At 47.2% G+C, this 20822-nt stretch overlaps 1 protein-coding gene across 5 annotated transcripts in view; it reads left to right on the forward strand.

Moving 5' to 3' along the window:
• Positions 1–19835, forward strand: part of TMEM241 (transmembrane protein 241) — a 111582-nt gene extending 91747 nt beyond the window's left edge. For all 5 annotated transcript variants that reach the window (XM_059139305.1, XM_059139307.1, XM_059139306.1 and 2 more), the window contains 2 exons: positions 11530–11594; positions 18879–19835. In XM_059139305.1, coding sequence (XP_058995288.1) covers positions 11530–11594; positions 18879–18939 — 126 coding nt within the window. In that variant the 3' untranslated portion in view covers positions 18940–19835. The remainder of the gene's footprint in view (positions 1–11529; positions 11595–18878) is intronic.
• Positions 19836–20822: the final 987 nt, after the last annotated feature.

The raw sequence follows: 20822 nt of genomic DNA on the forward strand, positions 1-20822 counted from the left end.
AGAGAGAAAGAAAAGGAAGACGCCCTCCAGAGGTACCGGGAAACACCATATTAGTGTCCATGTCAGTATGGCTGCTGGAGAAATGTGAACACTGAAGAGAAAAATCTGACACCCAGCCACCCAGAAGCTAACACCTGCACAACTGTGCCAGGAAGTTGCAAGTCCAAGAGAAAAAATATCCAAAGGTCTTGAAGTTATAAGGTTGGAATGTTCAGAGTTTTGATACTTAAACCCTACTACCCGCTCCTCTTCCCTTCTTGGGTGTAGACTAAGAGAATACAGGGTCAAGCAATAGTAGGCAAGTGGGAAACAAAGTTGAGCTGAAAATGTCAAGAGAGTTGAAATGTTGAAAATGTTTAGAATTAAGGCTTTCTTCTCCTGCTAGGAATCATGGTTTCCTCCCCATCCTCCATTCCACCCCCAACAGGTAGAGACAGAGACTCCAGGGAACTTTACTACGTGGATTCAGGGGAAGAGAGAAACCATTTAGAGTCTAGGTTTTGTTTGTAAAGCACCAGAATCCCATTAACTAGTATAATGAGCCTTGGTAAACGTACAGCAAGATGAGGAAGTCTTTCCATCAGAGTGGATTTGGATGAGAGTGAATGGCCAGGAGGCAGATGAGTTTCCTCTCCCATGGGCAGAGGGAATCATGAGGAAGAACCTGAATGTTGCTCTCACCACCAGCTGCCTCATTAATCCCCATCAGTTGCATCATACCTGAAACTGTCTGAGAGAAAGAGAAAGAGATTATGTCTTTGAGAAAGTCCTGTTGCCCCAGGCTGGTAAAATATTTATATAGATACATATATAAAATATCTTTATATATAATATAATATATATTACATATATATAATATACATAGTCCTAGACTATGATAAAAGAAAAAAGGTAATTAAAATTATAATGTTGAGTTCATAAGATTGGCATTGATTGGGAAGATGTTCAGAACAAATCAAGTAAAGCCCCCCTTTCACCTTGCCTTACCATGACATTTAAGGAGGTTCTAGGGAAATAGTGGTTAGCCAGACCTAGTTTGAAAGCAGTAGCTTAACCTTTCTCTGGATCTCAGTTTTATAATCTATATAGTAATCTATAATTATCTCCTATAATAAGTGGAAACCTTTTACTTCAGAGTACAGTGTGGTACGTTGTGACAGGTCAACATTCAACTGAAGCAACTAGGGGGAAAAGCAATTAAATTGCAAAAATTGTATTTTTAAAGAAATCAGAGGGGGCCTAGGTGGCTTAGTCATTTAAGCGTCTGACTCTTGATCTCAGCTCAGGTCTTGATCTCAGGGTCATGAATTTAAGTCCTGTGTTGGGTTCCATGCCAGGTGTGGAGCCTACTTAAAAAAAAGAAAAGAAAAAGAAAAAGAGCAAAGAAAAGAAAAAAAGAAAAACAAATCAGAGACTGGTGAAAGCACTGAGAACCACATAAATAATTTCCAGAGAAGGAAGGACCCTTCCTATGTATACTGAGTAACACAAGGTCTTTTCTTTAAGGTGGTTGGGGGTGAGAGGAACTTGCTGATTTTGGGTGGGGACTAAGGATCTGGCTAGCCCAAGAAGAGCAGACAGGACACAGTGTAGCAGGATTAGTGAGGCATAAAGGGAGGAAAAGAAAAGAGAGAACAGGGTGCCTAGGTGTGGCCCAGTGGGTTAAGCCTCTGCCTTGGGCTCAGGTAATTATTTCAGGGATTTGGTATTGAGCCCTGCATCAGGCTGTCTGCTCAGCGGGGAGCCTGCTTCCCACTCTCTCTTTGCTTACAGCTCTTCCTACTTGTGATCTCTCTGTCAAATAAATAAAATCTTTTTTTAAAAAAATGGAGAGAACAGAAGAAAGCATGAGAGACATGGAAATTGTCAAAAAATTCAAAGTATGTGTCACTGGAGTTCTAGAAGAGAGAGATCAAGCAGACACAGTATTTGAAGGGGTAATGACTGAGAAGTTTCCATAACTGCCAAAAGATACCAATCAGAGCCTCAAGAAGCTCACCGAACCCCAAACAAAAAATACAAAGAAAACCATACTTAACGCATATCCTAGTCAAACTGTTGAAAACCAGAGGTGAAGGGAAAATCTTAAAATCAACCAGAGGAAAAAACACATTACCTTAAAATAAGTGACATTTCCCCTGATACTAGGAATGCCAACAGACGATGGAATAACATCTTTAAAGTGCCAGAATTTACGGGAGAGACAAGTAATCTTAGTAGTCCTGTTCTTCTATTCCTGTTAAAGAACTGATCATCAAGCTGTTCAAAATTACTGAGTGTATTTGGGGATTTACTGTGTAGAGTTTTCTAGACCCTTACTAAATGTATGTTCTTATTTGATCTTCAAAACTTTTCTAAAATCGCATTTATTGATTTATTTTTAAGTAATCTCTGTGCCCAGCATGAGGCCTGCACTCAACGACCCTAAGATCAAGAGTGGCATGCTTGGGGTACCTGGGTGGCTTAGACAGTTAAGCATCTGCCTTCTGCTTGGGTCCTGATCTCGGGGTTCTGGGATCGATCCCCAAGTTGGGGTCTCTGTTCAGCAGGGATTCTGCTTCTTCCTTCCTCCCTCTCTCAAATAAATTAAAAAAAAAAAAAAAAAAAGGTTGCATGCTTTACCAACTGAAACACCCAGGTGCCCCATAAAATCACATTTAAAACTCATTATGGATCAAGGAGAGTAGTACATAATTTGGATAGACCATGTTCTAAAGTAAAATATAAATATTTGAAGGTAAAATAAATAAAAGAGTCTATAAGAAGGAAACCACAGGGGCACCTGGGTGGCTCAGTGGGTTAAAGCCTCTACCTTCAGCTCAGGTCAGGATCCAAGGGTCCTGGGATCGAGCCCCGCATCGGGCTCTCTGCTCAGCGGGGAGCTTGCTTCCTTCTCTCTCTGCCTGCCTCTTCCCCTACTTGCGATCTCTGTCTGTGAAATAAATAAATAAAATCTTAAAAAAAAAAAAAAGAAAAAACAACCCATGATAAATTACATATCTGATAAGGGACTTGTGTCTAGAATATAGAAAGAACTCTTATCAATCAATAGTAAAAAGACAGATTGCTCAATTTAAAAGGAGGCAAAAGATCCCAATAGACAATTCTTCAGAGAAGACACAAAATAAGCCCCATGGAAAGATACCGAATATCGATAGCCCTCAGGGAAATGCAAATATAACCACAAGGAGATACCACTTTATACCCACTAGGATGGCTATTAAAAAAAAAATAAGATCAAGCATGTGATTGGACTCGTGATTTCAGCTCAAGTCATGATCTCATGGGTTGTGGGATCAAGCCTCACGTCAGGCTCCTCACTCAGCATGGAGTATCCTTGAGATTCTCTCTCTCTCTTTCTGCCCCTGCCCTCTGCCCACTCGCTCGCTCACACACACACATGCTCTCTCTCTCAAATAAATAAATAATAATGAATATTTTAAAAAATAAAAGTTGGCTACCTCCGGCCCCCCTCCCCCAAAAAAAGATCAAGCTTGCGAAGAAATGGGAATCCCCACACTCTGCTGGGGGAATGTAAGATGGTGCAATAAATGACCATTACAGTGATGATGGTGATAATGGTGATGGGGTGATGATGTCTTGGTTATCAGGTTCTGGCCTGTTCATCAGTGTTCCAGAGCGGTTCTGTGAATGGTGGCAGTTTTGTGGATACTTTTACTCAACCTAATGATATGTCAATGACCGGGGATTCAACCATACCTTCCTGTGAAATTTCTAGGGGATTTTTTTTTTTTTAAGATTTTATTTATTTATTTGACAGAGATCACAAGTAGGCAGAGAGACAGGCAAGAGAGAGGAGGAAGCAGGCTCCCTGCTGAGCAGAGAGCCCGATGCCGGGCTTGATTCCAGAACTCCAGGATCATAATGTGAGCCAAAGGCAAAGGTTTTAACCCACTGAGCCATCCAGGTACCCCAGGGGGATCTGTTTTTTAAGATTTTATTTATTTATTTCAGAGAGAGAGCATGCACGAGCTGGGTGAGTGGTGGAGGGAGAGAGGGAGAAGCAGACTCCCCGCTGAGCAGGGAGCCCAATGTGGAGCTCGATCCCAGGGCCCCGAGATTGTCACCTGAGCCAAAGGCAGATATTTAATGGACAGAGTCACTCAGGTGCCCAAGATATTCCAATTTGATTGATACTGGGCAGGACTTTAGTTTTTGTCTTTTGGGTGTTTTGAGAGGAGACTCTGATGTGTAACTGGGGGCATTGAGAGCTGCTGAGTCAGATTCACGCCCAGGGTTCAGCAGAACTACTGCGGAGGGCTAGTTACCACTGAGGTGCACTGTGAGGGTCGGTAAAGGTGGCAGACCAGGCTGTTAGTCCCAGCTCTTCCCTTTTGTGACTCTGTGCTTTGAGCAATGTAACCTCTAAGAGCTTCAGTTTTTTCACCTGTAAAATGGGGCCAAGCACCCTCCTGTGTAGGGATGTTGGGGGAGCATATGAGCTCATACATGTAACACTACAGAGTAAACATCTGGCACATTTTTGGTCCTCTTTAAATTGTGGTCACTTTCTTCCTTTCCCTTCGCCAAACTAGATGGTCATGTCGCATCTTTCCTAATTCCGCTCTTCCTCTGTAAAATGTAGGAGTTCATTCAAAGTCACCCAGAGGTTTTCTAGGTTTAAAATTTATCCTTCCTTCATATACCCTTCATCTCCTATTGTCCCTCATCTATGTTCTCTGTCCCATGGTGCTTAGGGGAAACGTTGGTCTCCTGATACCTGCCAGAGTAAGGACTCATTGTGTCCCTGAACGAGGACATACCAAACTATGAATAGCCACGCCCAGAATTTAGCTGGCGTTGTCTGTCACTAATAAATAACTACACTGATCATGATAAGAAATCAGAGGATTAATGGTGAGGGTTAAATTGAATGTTTTTAAATTGCCAAATAGAGTTCTCAGCCTTAGCTGTGGTTTGTGTCTGGTGGACTTGGAATAGTTCCTCAGGTCCTTAGCGATAAAGAGATAATCTGCTCTTGGTTTATAAATTTTTATTGTTTTACTCTTTACCCTAAAAAGGCCTATTAGTAACATCCATAGGTGAGTCTACAGCACAGACAGACTCCAAGACACTCTGACATATGCCTCCTGTTCTGTGGCCTGGGAAGGAGTTGCAGCCTGCCCTGCCTTGAGGATGCGGCCTGCCAAGCCCTTCCATATCCGCTGGACAGAGTAGTTCTTGAGATAGTGCTGGAGTAGGAGGGGGTAGAGCAGAGCTCCTCTTATGTGAATATGAAAGCAGTCACCTGGCTGTCTGTTTAAATGTAGATGTTGTTCCATAGGTCTGGGGTGGGGCCCCATATTCTGCAGGCTCCCAGGTGGTGTTGATGGCAGGGACGTGCAAGACATCTGTTCTTCTGTCTGCCCAGCACATTCCCTCCTTCCTCCAGGGAAATGTGCCTCTTCCTTCATTCCAACCATGAAGTTCAAGGATGAACGTCCACATTCTTCCATTACTCTGGCCACTGCCCCCTCCCCCCTCTCCCCGCCCCTCCCAGCATGGTCAGTTGGTCCAAGAGATAATCAGAATCTTTCCTGACATTTTGGACTTGAAATATTTTTGAACTTGAAACATTTTTGGACTTGAAACTTGAAACTCGGAGGGAGCCAACCATGAATCCTCCCTGCGGAGGGGAGGAGGAGATGAGCCGAGAGGGTCTCTGCTGTTCTCCAGTCTGGCTTCCAACTGCCCCTAATGTATGAAAAGGGGTTTAAGAAGAAACAAGATTGGGGCGCCTGGGTGGCTCAGTGGTTAAGCCGCTGCCTTCGGCTCAGGTCATGATCTCAGGGTCCTGGGATCGAGTCCCGCATCGGGCTCTCTGCTCAGCAGGGAGCCTGCTTCCTCCTCTCTCTCTCTCTCTGCCTGCCTCTCTGCCTACTTGTGATTTCTCTCTGTCAAATAAATAAATAAAATCTTTAAAAAAAAAAAAAAAAGAAGAAACAAGATTGTGACTTGCCAGCTTCAATGACTAGTGTGGTTCTAGAAAGTGTATCAGCCACTGACTGCATGTGGGTCTCTGTCGGTAGATACTGAACATACAAAGAGGGACAAAAGACGTCCTGCTTGGGGAGATCACACATTTCCGTAGTTTGGCACTGCCTCTGGAAGAGGTGCCTGATCCACCCAGATGTGTGGCTGGGGTGGCGGGCTCAGGTTCATAAAAGTTTTCTAGGGGCGCCTGGGTGACTCAGTCAGTTAAGCGTCTAACTCTTGATCTCAGATCAGGATCTCGGGGTCCTGGGATGGAGCCCTGTGCCAGCTCCGTGCTCAGCGGGAGTCTGCCCGAGGAGTCTCTCTCCCTCTCCCTCAAACCCTGTCCCCCTCACATTTGCGCACACTATCCCGCTCTCTAAAATAAATAAATAAATATATTTTAAAGCTGTACAAGTTTTCTAGAAGTGGATTTTCACAAAGTGAGCAGGAATGGTAGGGGGAGGCCACTTGTGTGAAGTTCCAGGCAGAGGGACTTTGCTGAGCAAATGAGATGGTATAAAACCGCATTAGAGACACTACAGCGCGTTTAAGTGAGGGACGTGGGCTGTCGCTGAAATAGCGACAGTGCAGAGTCTTTTCTCTGTGTTGTAGTCGGTCCCTTTCTTCTTCAGGCATCTGTGTCTCAACAATAACCACAAAGCAGTAACAAACAACAAGCCCAACTCTCCAACCACTCCCCCACCCCCCACCGCCAATGCACAACTGTCCGGTTCCCACCACCCACCACTCCCCTTTCTCCTTCCCTCGGACAAACAGAAAATGTGTCTTAGGATCGGAATGAATGTTTAAAAAACAAGCCTGATCTGCTTTAAATACCAAAATCTGCTTCAATAACACAGAGGTTGTGACATCCGCTGACAAAGCCAGGAAGTTCAAAGGCCCGCTGCCCGGCACGACGCACCGAGCTCTGCTGTTGTTGGCCTCCCTCAGCCCGAGGCTGGTCCTGGTGTTTGTTGTTCAGATCTGTGTGTGCGACGGAGACATTCCTCAGACCGCAGGACTCTTTCTTCTGGGGGAAAAATTTGTATTTTTAAACTTGCTTTTGGAAAGCAAGAACAACAGTCGCCAGGCAGGGCTGCTACTGAAGTCTCTTGAAGGGCAAGTTCCAAGAGGAACTCGAAGTCGATTTCTTAAGCACATTTTAGCCATTTTAACAGCTTAAAAAAAAAAAAAAAAAGTTTACGCATTCACTAACATTTGTCACCGGAACTTTTTCATCATCTGACGCTGGAACTCCATCCCTGTTCACACCGACTCCCACTCCCAATTCCCCACAATCCCTGGAAACTTCCATTCTACTTTCTGTCTCTACGAACGTGATGACTCTAGGTACCTGATGAAAGTAGAATCCTACACTATTTGTCTTTCTGTATCTGGTTTATTTCACCCACTGTCATGTCTTTCAGGTCCATCCGTGTTGCAGCATGGGTCCAATTCGCCTTCCTTGCAAAGGCTGAGTAATTGTGTATGCAACACATTTTGTTTCTCCATTCATCCATTGATGGATACTTGGGTTGCTTCCAGATTTGGGCTAATGTGAATAATGCTGCTATGAACACGGGTTTGCAAATATCTGTTTGAATCCCTGCTTTTGGTGGCTTTTTTCCCCCCAGAAGAAGCCATATGGACGGGTGCTTGGCCGGCTCAGTCAGTAGAACATGTGACTCTTGATCTCAGGGTTTTAAGTTCAAGCCCCACGTTAGGTGTAGCAATTACTTGAAAGACAAAGTCTTTAAAAAAAAAAAAAAAAAAAAAAAAAAAAAAGCTTTATGGAGCTGGTGGGGGCCCTTTCTTGAGTTTCTGGCTGTGAGGGAAGGCTGACCTGGGAGACAAAGCTTTGGTTCTACTCCTCACTGCTGAGGGTCCCAGGCCCCTGGAGCCTCCATCGCTAGGTCACAGTTTCCCCCAGCTGTGATCTTGGAGAGTCCCTTCTACTTCTCAGGTCCTGCCCCTAAGTGACCACGTGTAGGACACTTGGCACCCAGCCATGACCCCTTAGCTACTCCTGGCTTCTGTTTGTTCCACAGTAGAACTGGAAGTGGATTGGACCCTTGACATGAACAGGTCTTATCATTCCGAATTTTGAGTGTTCTTCCTCTTTGATGAGGCATGAATTTGAACCTCACACCTGGTGAGGTTGGAGTACAAGTCACTTAGTGGGCAAGTCGGGCTAGCCCCCTGCCCAGAGTCTACCTCTCCGTCAGGCACCATTGGATGCTACTCATCCCATCTTCAGCAGTGACTTTTTTTTTTTTTTTTAGATTTTATTTATTTATTTGACAGAGAGAGATCACAAGCAGGCAGAGAGGCAGGCAGAGAGAGAGGAAGGGAAGCAGGCCCCCTGCTGAGCAGAGAGCCTGATGCGGGACTTGATCCCAGGACCCTGAGATCATGACCTGAGCCGCTTAACCCACTGAGCCACCCAGGCGCCCCTTCAGCAGTGACTTTTGTGAAGTGGTAGAACTTTGGTGAGTCTGTGTGTGTGTGTGTGTGTGTGAGAGAGAGAGAGAGACATAAAGAGAGAGAAAATGCCTTCCATGGTAACTGCTAGGGTTGGCAGTGGAAACAAAAGAAAGTAGAGAAGGCTCAGAAACCAACGGTTCTACTGAAGAGATCTCAGAGTAGTCCATTGAACTTTGCCGTAGCTCCATAGGGTAGACAACTTCACCGTACAGTCATTACAGAAATAAGACACACCTGTTGTGACATTTTAGTGGGTGTCTCAGCCAGCCGAAAATGTGCTCCTTGAGAGATGAAACTTTAGAGAAGTCTGAAAAAGTGCCCCAGGAGAAAGACAGGAGACTGAACAAACATTTCCAGGAAGCAGCCCGTGGCAGAGGCTCTGGTGTGGCTACCCAACCAATCTGAGTTTCAAGTAAGAGCCGGTTTGGAAGTTTTAAGATGTGTTTTTCTTGGCAAAAGGTTCAGTGAATGGGAATAAGCAGGCTGGTTGTCTGTCTCCTAGGCAGACGGGATTCCTCCCGAGCTAGAGAGGTACACGGAGGAAAGGAGGCGCGGTCCCAGGCTGTAGGAGGTGGTGGCCTCGCATACCAGAGGGAAAGCCGTGTGAGAGACACTCTGAGAATAAGGGACGGAGCCCACCGGAGAAGTCCATGAAGAGCTGGTGGAAAGGGGCGAAGGGCCTGAAGATGATGGTGAAGGATGAGGAAAGGCCAGTTGGACCTTTACAAATGTAGGGAGGTGTTCTGTTAGCGCCAAGCTGCCAGCATCACAGCCGTCCATCAGTAGGACAGAGCCTGTTTCAGCCGTTCTAAGAAATCCCCGTTGGCTCCGTTCCAGGAAACATCCGAGAAGCGGCAAAAGTAAAGTGGGATTAACAAGCTGAGCTTTGGTTAAGACTAAGGAAAGGGGGGAAAAAAAAGAAAAGAAAGAGAAAAGGACAGTAAAAGTAAGATGAAAAGGGAAGGTAATAAAAGTGAGCACCAAGGAGAAAAAATAGTATTTTTTTCCAAATAGTGAAATGTTCATGAGTTGGAAAATCTAGAAGAAACACATTTTTGGAGAAAGGGAAAATGACAAGCTTGAAACAGGGAGAAAGAGAAGATTTGGTTAGGACGTTGGCCGCTAAGGCCAGCCGCAACTAGAAGGCCCAAGTCCAAGGTGTTCAAATCAGAGGTAACATCCAAAGTCAAGAGCGCCTTCATCCTTTATAGGAAACCAAGCAGGGAAGCCGACGCGCTAACTTATGTGGTCTGGATAACCTTGTTTCCAAAACCAGACAGCTGCATGGCAAGCTAATAAAATTTCAGGCGCCCTTCAGTTAGGACCATAGGTGCAAAGGTCCTAAGCATAACGTTAAGTGAAACGAAGGGAGGGTAGAACAGCTGCCATTCAGCCTGCTGTTGAACATACCTGCCCTCCTCCCCCCAGCTCTTTGACCAATCTTTTCCCCCTTGTTCTTTGGGTTCTGCTTTGCGGCTGTCTCGCTGACCTGGTCGCCACTTCATTTTTGTTCCTGAAGCCAATACAGGTCTGTTTCGTTGTCAGGGTTTTTTGCCGAAAATCCATAAAAGAAGCAAACAGAGAGGGACCTCAAATGGGTAAATTACACAGGTTCTAAAACCTCTCAGAGTTTCTGTACCAGAGGTTCCTGGTTTAAATTTCCAGACTTCTTCTTCAGATGGTAGGTGAATGAGGATGAGACTCCTGTAACCATACTCCTTCCTTAGGGCTTCCTGCTTGCTGCCTGGTTCACAGTTTGGAGATCAGAAGAGGCCTCTAGGACAGCATGATGGTTTTTCACATTTCTCAGGGTGTCTGGCCTGAGGGACCCATCCCATGACAACCTTCTTCTTCTTCTTCTTTTTTTTTTTTTTTAAGATTGTATTTATTTATTTGAGAGAGAGAGAGAATGAGCACATGAGCAGGGGGAGGAGCAGAAGGAGAGGGAGAGGCAGGTTTGCTGCTAAGCAAGGAGCCTGCAGTGGGGCTCGATCCCAGGATCCTGAGATCATGACCTGAGTCGAAGGCAGACGCTTACCTGACTGAGCCACCCAGGTGCCCTGACAACCTGCTTCTGCTTCTCATTGCAAGAAAGCAGGTCCTTAGGCTCACCTTCCTGATGAAAGCTGTCTTGCACTTCAGAATACAGAATTCTAGGGCGGTGGGGGGGAATACGTCTTTTCCTGAGTAGGCATTCCAAGTGGTGACCAAGTTGGGTCTTTGGTTCACACATACTCTCTGTGCCAACTGTTCAGTGATACTGTGGGAGTGGGAGTCCCATTACTGCCATTCCTAAGAGACTTTTCTATCATTTCCAGCTCTGAGAGATGTGGGGGTAACCTCTACTCTCTCTTTTGGCTTCTAGGTATTTGCAAATAATTTTTTTAAGTTTTTTTTTTTTTTTTTTTTTTAGTACTCTGCACCCAATGCGGAACTCGAACTCATAACCCAGAGATCAAGAGTCACACACTCCTCCAACTGAGCCAGCCAGGCATCCCTGCAAATAACAAATTAATGATTTAATTTTTCCAGGAAGCACTTGGTTTCTTAGAATTTGTATCATGGGCCAGAAAGATGGGGGCATTGGGACAGGGGAGAGGTGGTGCTGTGGGCAAAGGCAGGGTGATGGCTAAGTTCTTATCTGGAGGATGTGGGAACAGACAGACGAGCACAACTGGACGTGGGCATTATTTCTGCACACTGAGACAAGATGCAAATGCATGTTTTACTATCCCCCTGCCCTGCAGAGAGATGGGTGAGATGTTGGCCGGGTGCCTCCATTTTGAAGAGCTGGGAAGTTAAATGTTTCTTTGAAGATTCTCACCTCCCAAATAGATGAGGACTTAGCATTTTCTCCACCAAACACTTAGCTCAGAGGGAGCCCGAAATACAGTGACCTAGCCAGTGTGTGCGGGAAAGGACATGAAGTAGAAACGGGTGATGTCTGGGATCTGAACCAGCATGAACTCAGCTTGGAAACAAGGACTCTGGAGGAGGTCACCCAAGTCCTGCTGCTCTGATGGCCTTTCGTTGAAATTATTCCTGCAGGTGCTCACAGCTGGCTCTTCGGTATTGCTATTTGATATGATCCTGACCAGTGCGACAGTGGGATGGTAAGTCTTCTGCACAGAGAAAGGAAAAGCAAATTCATTGTTTGGGGTTTCTTTCTTTCTTTCTTTTTTTAAAGATTTTATTTATTTATTTGAGAGAGGGACAGTGAGAGAGAGCATGGGAGGGGAGAAGGTCAGAGGGAGAAGCAGACTGCCCCTGGAGCCAGGAGCCCGATGAGGGACTCAATCCCGGGACTCCGGGATCATGACCCGAGCTGAAAGCAGTCGCTTAACCAACTGAGCCACCCAGGCACCCCATTATTTGGGTTTCATCAGGTTATTAATTTTTTTCTCTTCAATGTTGAAGAAAGGGCGTTTGGGGTCTATATTTTATTGACCTGTAAGTACACATCCGAGGAGTACCCATGTCATGAACATGCAACTTGATGAATTTTCACAAACTGATTATCCCAAACCTACTACAGCCGGCATCCAGAATCAAGAAACAGAGCTTCACCCGCAGACCTTTCGGCCACTCAGCCACACAAGCATAAACCCTACTGGTGATCCACTAACTTTATATATATTATGTGATTTTTCCAGGATTTTACAGCTGCTATGATTGACAAGGATTCAAAACCAGACTTGTGTGTGTCCAGGGTCCCATAACCTTTGTGTACCTCCTTAGGACTGACTTAGCAAACGCCAAGGACTTACCAGCAGTGTAGGTAGTGTCTAGGTACAAGTGGTCATAAGGGATGTGTTAAAGAAACTGGCCTTTATGGTCCTCTTCTCACCAGTATGACCATCTGTGAGAGCTTCTAGATAATTTGACAGCAACACCGAAGGAGCATTACCCAGGACAAGACAGCTCTATTTCTTGTTCAAGGGCTGACATAGTGAACTAAGAATGTTCAGGGAAGTGATCATAGGACAAAGATCTCACTGTCTTGGATTTTTTAATACTATAAACTATAATTACGTCAGTTTGCTGAAAACATTTATTGAGTGACTGCTGTATGCAAAATAAGACATTCAGCCCTCCAAGAGGGGAAGGGGCAGGGAAATCATAAAGATAATTTGTGGGATTAGATGGTCATGGTCTGAAGGCACAGCAGATGTGAGGTCTGCAGGAAGGAGAGAGGTTGGGCCATCAGGAGGGCTATGGAACTGGCTTGAGTAGGACCTTATGCAGAACAGAGAGGCTTAATGAGGCTGTGGGAGGAAGAAGATTTGGGCCCTCTGGCCCCAGGAAGACAGAGAAGGGTAGAGAGGCAGGAGCAGCCAATGGTGCGAGTTAGTGATTTGGAACCAGAGCTGGGGCTGTGGGGCAGGAAGCTCACCCTCTGCTCCCTCCTTCTTCCCCTACACCTGTCCTTCCAGGAAGGCATGACCCCTGCAGTAGGCAGGATGTCCAGAAACCCAGCTGCCAAGATATCCTTGAGACTGTTCCCCAACTGTCTGTATCTTCACCTTCATGGTGGAATTCTAGATTCTTGACGGTGGTTTTCTTTCCCACAAGTGAGCCTCCAACAACTCTCTTTTGTACAGAATTTCAGAATGAACTTTAAAAACCCAGGTGTGGAACTAAGTGTGAGAACTAGCGGAGTGAGGTGGCTCTCCAGCAGGGAGGAAATGCTCAGGCCGAGTATCACAGCAGTTGTCTGGAAGGGGCCAAGCCTCCAGGCTCTTTCACATCCTGTGAGCTTTATGGGATGCCCTGAACAAAACGGAAAGAAAGGCTGTGTGTACCCAAATCAAGGAAACAGCATGTGCGATTATTGCAAAAGGAACCTTGACTTTGGAATTTCCTGATTTTTGAGAACTCTTGCGTTTAAGGATGGTGTGTTTTCAGCCTCCAAGAATTTTCCAACCACAAAGTGAACCACCAGAAGAGGAGTGTCAGACCGTATTTCAGACTTCCTGTCTTTCGTACAGAGCCAGTCCGTGCTAGCCATACAGTGGCAAGCTCACGCCGAGACCGGCTGACCAGCTCTCAGAGCTGGGGCCTCAGGCAGAGCTGCCTTCTGGCTTGTGGGAGCTGATCAGAAATCCCAAAGAGCAGGGACTGCAGAACTGTTTTGTTGGGACCCAGTGTGTTTGCCTATATCATTGTTTCTTGTTTTTTGGTTTGCAAATTTTTAAATCAGTCAAGGTGAGAAATCAGGTGACTTCCTCATAAGGGTCCGCATTTCCAGATTCTTCCGAAAATGGGGACCAGCAACTACATTGGGCATGTACTTCCACATGGCACCCATTGCTGGAATAGGTAGAGACTGCCCCCTTCCGTGGGCATGGATGCTGGAAGTCAGCACAGCCTCCCCCACCCAGGTTGGCTGAGACCTGAGGACCCTGTGTCAGCTACATCCTGACCTCCATTTGCTCGTATATTCATTCATTTCACAAAAAAATGCTTGGTGGGCTCTGAGGCTACTGACATGGTCTGGGGCCCCAGCGAGGTCACCATCCAGGGAATGAGTGCACAATGCGTCATTATCTACCTTCTGGGGGGCAGCAGCAGCTTAGCTGCACAGAGCCACTCATCATCTAAAGTAGGGTTTTTCAGGGCACCTGGGGGGCTCAGTCATTAAGCGTCTGCCTTCGGCTCAGGTCATGATCCCAGGGTCCTGGGTTCAAGCCTCACATCGGGTTCCCTTCCCAGCGGGGGGAGGCTGCTTCTCCTTTTGCTCCTCACCCTGCTAGTGCTCGCACTCTCTCTCTCTCTCTCTCAAATAAAGAAATAAAAATCTTTAAAATAAAATAAAGTAGGGTTTTTCACCTCAGCACTGTTTACATTTTGGGTGAGATAATTCACTCTAGGGGGTTGTCTTGTGCCTTGTAGGGTTTTGGCTCTGAACCTGAGCCCTTCCCCCACGGGATGCCAAGCACTTTCTGTAGGCATCACCCAGTGTCCCCTTGGGAGCAGAACAGCCCCAGCTGGAATCATGGATCTAAAGATTTGTGGTGATTAGTGGAGAAAATGCCATTCAGAATTTCAGCAAGATCTTAGAAACCTGCTGATCGCCTAAATTAGAGACTTGGTCGGCTTAGGTCAGGTCCTCGGCAGCCCCTCCCACACTCCCCTCGCACAGCCGGGTCAGCCCCACCGTGCTGAGAGCTGGGTGTGCACGCGCCATCTGGCTGCAGCTGTGAGCTCCTCCAGCAGGGAAGCCTAGCCAGGCACCTGTGCACCTCTCTGCCTCATCGCAAGAGCTGAATAAATGAGTGGCCAGCCTTTCAACTACTGTACGAAAGAAAAATTATAAACCGAAGTACCAATGCTGGTCAACTTTTAAAGGCTTTTCTTAAGGGACGCCTGGGTGGCTCAGTTGGTTGGACGACTGCCTTCGGCTCAGGTCATGATCCTGGAGTCCCGGGATCGAGTCCCGCATCGGACTCCCAGCTCCATGGGGAGTCTGCTTCTATCTCTGACCTTCTCCTCGTTCATGCTCTCTCTCACTGTCTCTCTCTCAAGTAAATAAATAAAATCTTAAAAAAAAAAAAAAGGCTTTTCTTAAAAGCAACTGCTCTTGTCCAGAGAAGTATCTTGTTTTTAATGACAAAAACAATCTATTGCAAGCCGTGCATTTAAATATCCAGATTAATATTTAATTATTCACTTTTAATTAATGGAGTTTTATGGTATATGGTGTATATGTCTAAAATTTTAACAGAGGGGATCGAACACATACGAAAGAAAAAATTCTAAACTGTGAGCAGTGTCCCTCTTAAGTAGAAATAGTTATGGGTGCCCCTTCTTTGAGTTCTTTTTAGACGAGGAGAGACTCTCTTATAGTTTAGGGACACGAAGAGAAAACAAATAACCAAAACACAACCTCTTTTTCCTGAGGACTCTGCGATCATTTCTCGCCTTTGCCAATCATTCACGGAGCCCGCCATTGAGCACGGGTTAGTGCTCGATCTTAGCACAAGCCGCACTAACACCAGCAGGCTTTAGAAAGTGTTCTCATACCATCTTTGAATAATGATGTCTTACGCCTTTCAGTTTAGGACACTGCGCAGAGACTGCCCAAGCCCCTTTATAGAGAGAGTGAATTTAGGGGTGAAGGAAGTACTCCCCCCAACACACCCCAGAATGCAGCTAGGGTCACAGTGACTGAATTTTTTTTTTTTTAAGATTTTATTTATTCATTTGACAGACAGAGATCACAAGCAGGCAGAGAGGCAAGCAGAGAGAGAGGAGGAAGCAGGCTCCCCGCTGAGCAGAGAGCCCGACGTGGGGCTCGATCCCAGCACCCTGGGATCATGACCTGAGCCAAAGGCAGAGGCTTGACCCACTGAACCACCAGGCGCCCCCACAGTGACTGAAATTTATCAGTTTTCCACTTGAGTTAAAAACTCCAAAAATGCTAAGCAAGGCCTTCTAAGTAACTATCACTCATTACCTCTCAACACAGAGTAATTGAGCAGATTATGAATTGTCCTTCAGGAGGTCTCCAAGGGAATGGGAGATTAGGCAGATACCTTTTGGTGAGGAAGAGAGAGAAAGCCAAAATCGTTTGGAATATAGATGGGAGAAGGGGGAACAAGGATAGGAATTCATTGTCCTTCATCGGGAAAATACGGGAGCTCCAGCCGGAAAAGTAACAGTTTCTGGGCCCCCATCTCATTGGGTCAGTAAGCGCTTGAATAAGCACAGTAATGAGTGTGAAACCGAGCCAGGGCCTCTTTGGGTGGGAGGACAAAGAAAGACTGGGGAGGAACTGAAAATCCGCTCCCCCCTCGGAAGAGAAGCTGGTGCTGAGTATTTCTGGCGGTGCGCTCTCCAGTCTGGTGTGTATGCCTTAGTTGCATGAAGTGTGTTCACTTCAGGAATGATGGGGATTACAAGATTTGCAAACAGTTCAGTGAGGCTCTGACTTAAATAGTTGTAATGCTATTAAGATTCCTGCACCCCGTGTCAGCTTCCCCTGCTGTTTAGAAAGCAACATCAAAGCTCACCTCCCTGGCTCTCTTACCAGTACACAGAACCAAGGTTTGATTCCTTGCTGAGCCTTCTCTAAGCTGCTTTGGTGTTTCAGGCAGTAGCTAAGCCCAGCGGTTGAGATGCAAGGTTATTACGCTTGGCATTGTTCTAAGGCTGTGGGGGAGAAGGGGCAGTGAGCCAGCCTGTCGCCTATTCTTCTCCCTGGTGACTAAGGAGGATTACTGGAAGCTCTAGAAATGACTGGAGCCCTGGTTATGTTGCAGAAATAAGCCCCTCCCCCGCCCAAAGGCCCATGCAGGCTTTGTACCAGGTCACCATGACTTTGCACTTGCCCCCAGGAGTTTAAGAAGAGTGTGTGTGTGTGTGTGTTCCTTAAGGGATGTTGAAAGGAACAGTAGATCCGCATGAAAGGAGCAGCCTGGTCTTCAGGGCTGAGCCCCCTAAACCAGAAGAAGAGCTTCCCCTTCATCCAAGAGAAAAGGCAAGAGAGCCCTCACGCACCCCTGGCACTAGGCCAGGGACCAGCACACATGCGTCCTGTTTCCACATACCGTCTTTTGGAAGCTGGACCCCAGTTTCTCACAGAAACAATCCTTTAAGCGATGAGTATAGATCTAGGAAGGTCCTTAGACATTTGCTTCGCTTTATAACATAGACACAACCTTCAGTTACATTATTATGAATTAAATGTATGTCCAACAGGATTTATGGGCTTCTTGTCACTATTTATAATATTTCTGTACAAAAAAGAAAGTTCATTCCACCTCGGAGCTTCAGATCTCAGGCACACCTCCCGGTCCCCTCCCCCAGTGACCGGCTGCTAGGTGGGCGCCTCTGCTCTCACCGGGAGCCCTTTTGTCACAGGGAGAGGAGAGGATGGTGGTTTGGGGTTTCTCCCTGCTCTCTAGGGTCGACGGGGGTAAAGGATTTGTTCTCTCCGTCGCTCTAGAAAGCAGAACTTGGACTCACAGGTGAGGTTGTAAGAAGCAGCTGTTGGGTCAGTCTGAGGAAGGGCTCCCCTTGGAGGGAGAAACCGTATGCCCACGGCCTTCCGTGATAAGACGCCCGTCGATGCTGGCTGGAACCCCGTGGCCAGACCTGCTCAACCAGGGGGACGTGCCCCTCATGTGAAGTCTTGGAGCAGAGTCGGGAAGCCAGCTCTGAGGCCAGTGAGGAAGGCATCACCGCCCTGGGAAGGCAGTCAACCAGTCAGTACGGTAATATTCTGTTGCTCGTTTGTTAGATGCCAAGTGTGGGAGCTGATGGCTTCTTGCATGTCCCTTTCAGCCTCAGAGAGACTGCTGCGTGTGAGCAGCTCCCGTGGCACAGATGAGACGAAAGCTGACAAGCAGCTAAGCAATGCCCGAGCCACAGTTGGGACTCAGTTGGTTGTTTCAGTGGCCTAACACTTAGTTCATTCCTGTGCTAAGCGGGGCACACGGGACAAGTTACCTTTATGTCAGAGTCACTCACATGGGTGACATTTCTCCCTGGGAATGTGGTGTGCACAGCCTGTGTGTTTCACAGAGTTGGCCTCCCAGGTGCACGTCCAAAATGTAAAGACGCTGTCACCAAAATGTGCGTGTGTGGTGGGCAGGTGCGTGGGGGAGGTGGGACAAGACAGGAAGCACGTGTTGGCACCTCTGATCAAGGGCATTTCGTCACCATGCACCTCCCGTCATAATCCTGCAGGGATGGCCCAGCCCGGTGCCCAGAAGTGCTTTGTGGGAAGAATTTGGGGGTTCAGAGAGACAGCAGATTGTCTACGGAGAAGCTGAAAATAGAGAATGTACAGACCTCCAGGCCTCCCCCGTCTACAGTTTTCCCACTACCTTTTCATTTTAGGATCTGCGACTGTATTTCTTTCTGCGCTGATGGGAAAGTCATGATTCGACTTTAATGTTTTCCTCTCTAAATGTTCTGCTAGCCTCTGTGGAATAACAGGGTTCAAAGACTGTGCCCTCAATCCTGACAAGGTTAGGGATACTTGCGTGGTGTCCTGTCGTCAACCTCTGTCTGCTGAAAGCCCTCGGCGGCTGTGAGAGGTGTCCTCGCTGTGCTGTGTCTGAGGCAGAGCGTTTGTTGGAGCACAGTCACCCCCGCCCCCTGGGTCAGGATGAGCAAGACCCACCACCTCCTTCCCGGGCGCAGGGGAGGGAGGTGAGGGAAGGAGCAAACCCCACCTTGCAGCCCACGCCCCTCCTGCCTCCCAGCTGACGTTTACTCGGGACAAGCAGGCAGTTACGGGGCCAAGCCAGCGGCTGGGCAGGGACGTGAGAGTCCCCACCACAGAGGGAGGGATCCCTTGCTGTGCTGCAGGCGGGCACCAGGCAGCTCTGTGGGCCCCCAACCTCCAGGCTCAGGGGACAGAGAAGCTAACCTCTCGCCATCTCTTACAGCCTCCTGCTCGGGGGCCTTGGAGAGGCCTTGCTGGTTTTCTCCGAGCGGAAGGGCTCCTAAGGGCACGAAGAGTCAACTCAAAGGCTGCCAGCTGGTGTACTCGGCCCCCGGTCATCGGAACTCCCTGTGGAGTGTGTCCGAGGCCAGAAACCAGGGAAAGTGAGGCCGCCACGTCTCACTGCATCAAGAAGAACTCCGTCTGGGGGTCTGTGGCCTGCTGCAGAGAAGGGACTGTGTTGTGTCTTCCTGCTTCAAGAGACTCCCTTGAGTCCTGCTGACCACGCTGCCCAGTGGGGCAGACCCTGATCCGGGGTCCCCCCCGCCCCCCGTATGGGGCTGGCTCTGCTCCCTTAGACTGATGCACAGGCCTCCTTGTCAAACACTTGTCACCAGACACTGCTTTGACTACTTGATGGTGGGCTCAAGGTATTCCATGGCACTTTTTGTTTTGTGATTTTACATCTTTGGAGACTCTTCTGGGGACGTCCTTCCCTTGCTCTCATGGGCTTGCCTGGAGCCCACCTTACCTGCTTACAAGCACAGACGGAATTCTCCAGGAGGGTTTCCACTGGGGGGGCAGGCATAGCAATGAGGGTCGACTGGGAGTTCTGAGCCAAGTGAGACACCAGCAAGGACACTATTACTCTGGATTGAGTGCTGAAGTCTTTTGGTGACCCTATGTTGTGTTGAATTCTGTACACACTTTCTTTGGCCTGTATTAGGTTCACTCTCTCCTCCATGATCAACAGAGGGAATAGGGCTTATAACTCCCGATACTCCCTGGACAGTGAAACAAACCTAGAACATACATGTACACACAGGCACACACATTTATAATCCTCTTCCTTAAAGCTTTTAATCCATTTAATTCCCCGATGGCTCAGAGAAGATTTCAGATCATTGAACGCTGAAGTATATTTTTCAGGCCAGATTAAAAATTGGATTAAAACCCTAAACCTTGCTGTGAAGTGTCTAAACCTGGTGATTCACAGACCTGTACCCCTGGGGATAAAAATATATGTTTATAAAAAATAAAAAATTTAAAAAAGAAAAAAAAAAACCCTAAACCTTGCCTCTCTGGGAGTCAAAAGGAAGGAATATGTATGAAATGGTAACTTGATCCTGAACCCACACTGAAGGGTTAGGAGAATAGTGTCTCACTCCAATATTTCTGCTCATGACGGGGTCCGAATCCCCTAGCTATTCTGCCGGGTGTTGGTTTTGGTCACTTGGAGATGTAGAAGGTAGTGGAGTCACCGTGAGCCTTCCCCAGGCAGGAAGCCAGGCTTGCAGTGCTGGACACGTGCGTCATCGATGGAGAACCATCTTTAGCATCTGGGAAGTGAGCCTGTCCATTCTTGGCTCTGTGAAGAATTAGGTTAGCTCAGTCAGGGGCCACTCTTCCTGCACATTCTCTCCGGCTTGTTGAAAAAGTAAATGGAGGGGTGTCTGGGTGGCTCAGTGGGTTAAGCCACTGCCTTCGGCTCGGGTCATGGTCCCAGGGTCCTGGGATCGAGTCCCGCATCGGGCTCTCTGCTCAGCGGGGAGCCTGCTTCCCTCTCTCTCTGCCTGCCTCTCCATTTATGTGTGATCTCTGTCTGTCAAATAAATAATATCTTTAAAAAAAAAAAAAAAGTAAATGGAAAACGAAACAACTGGGAATGAGTTCATATTCTTTGGAACTTGGGTACCTTAAATCTCTTTTCTGGTTTTTTCCTGGTCTCTGCGTGTTATTTAAGATAAAGATGTTCAGGGGCGCCTGGGTGGCTCAGTGAGTTAAGCCGCTGCCTTCGGCTCAGGTCATGATCTCAGGGTCCTGGGATCAAGTTCCACATCGGGCTCTCTGCTCTGCGGGGAGCCTGCTTCCCCCCCCTCTCTCTCTGCCTGCCTCTCTGCCTACTTGTGATCTCTCTCTGTCAAATAAATAAAATCTTTAAAAAAAA

The sequence above is a fragment of the Mustela lutreola genome, chromosome 11, assembly GCF_030435805.1.
Source record: "Mustela lutreola isolate mMusLut2 chromosome 11, mMusLut2.pri, whole genome shotgun sequence".
In the NCBI taxonomy this organism is placed as follows: domain Eukaryota; kingdom Metazoa; phylum Chordata; class Mammalia; order Carnivora; family Mustelidae; genus Mustela; species Mustela lutreola.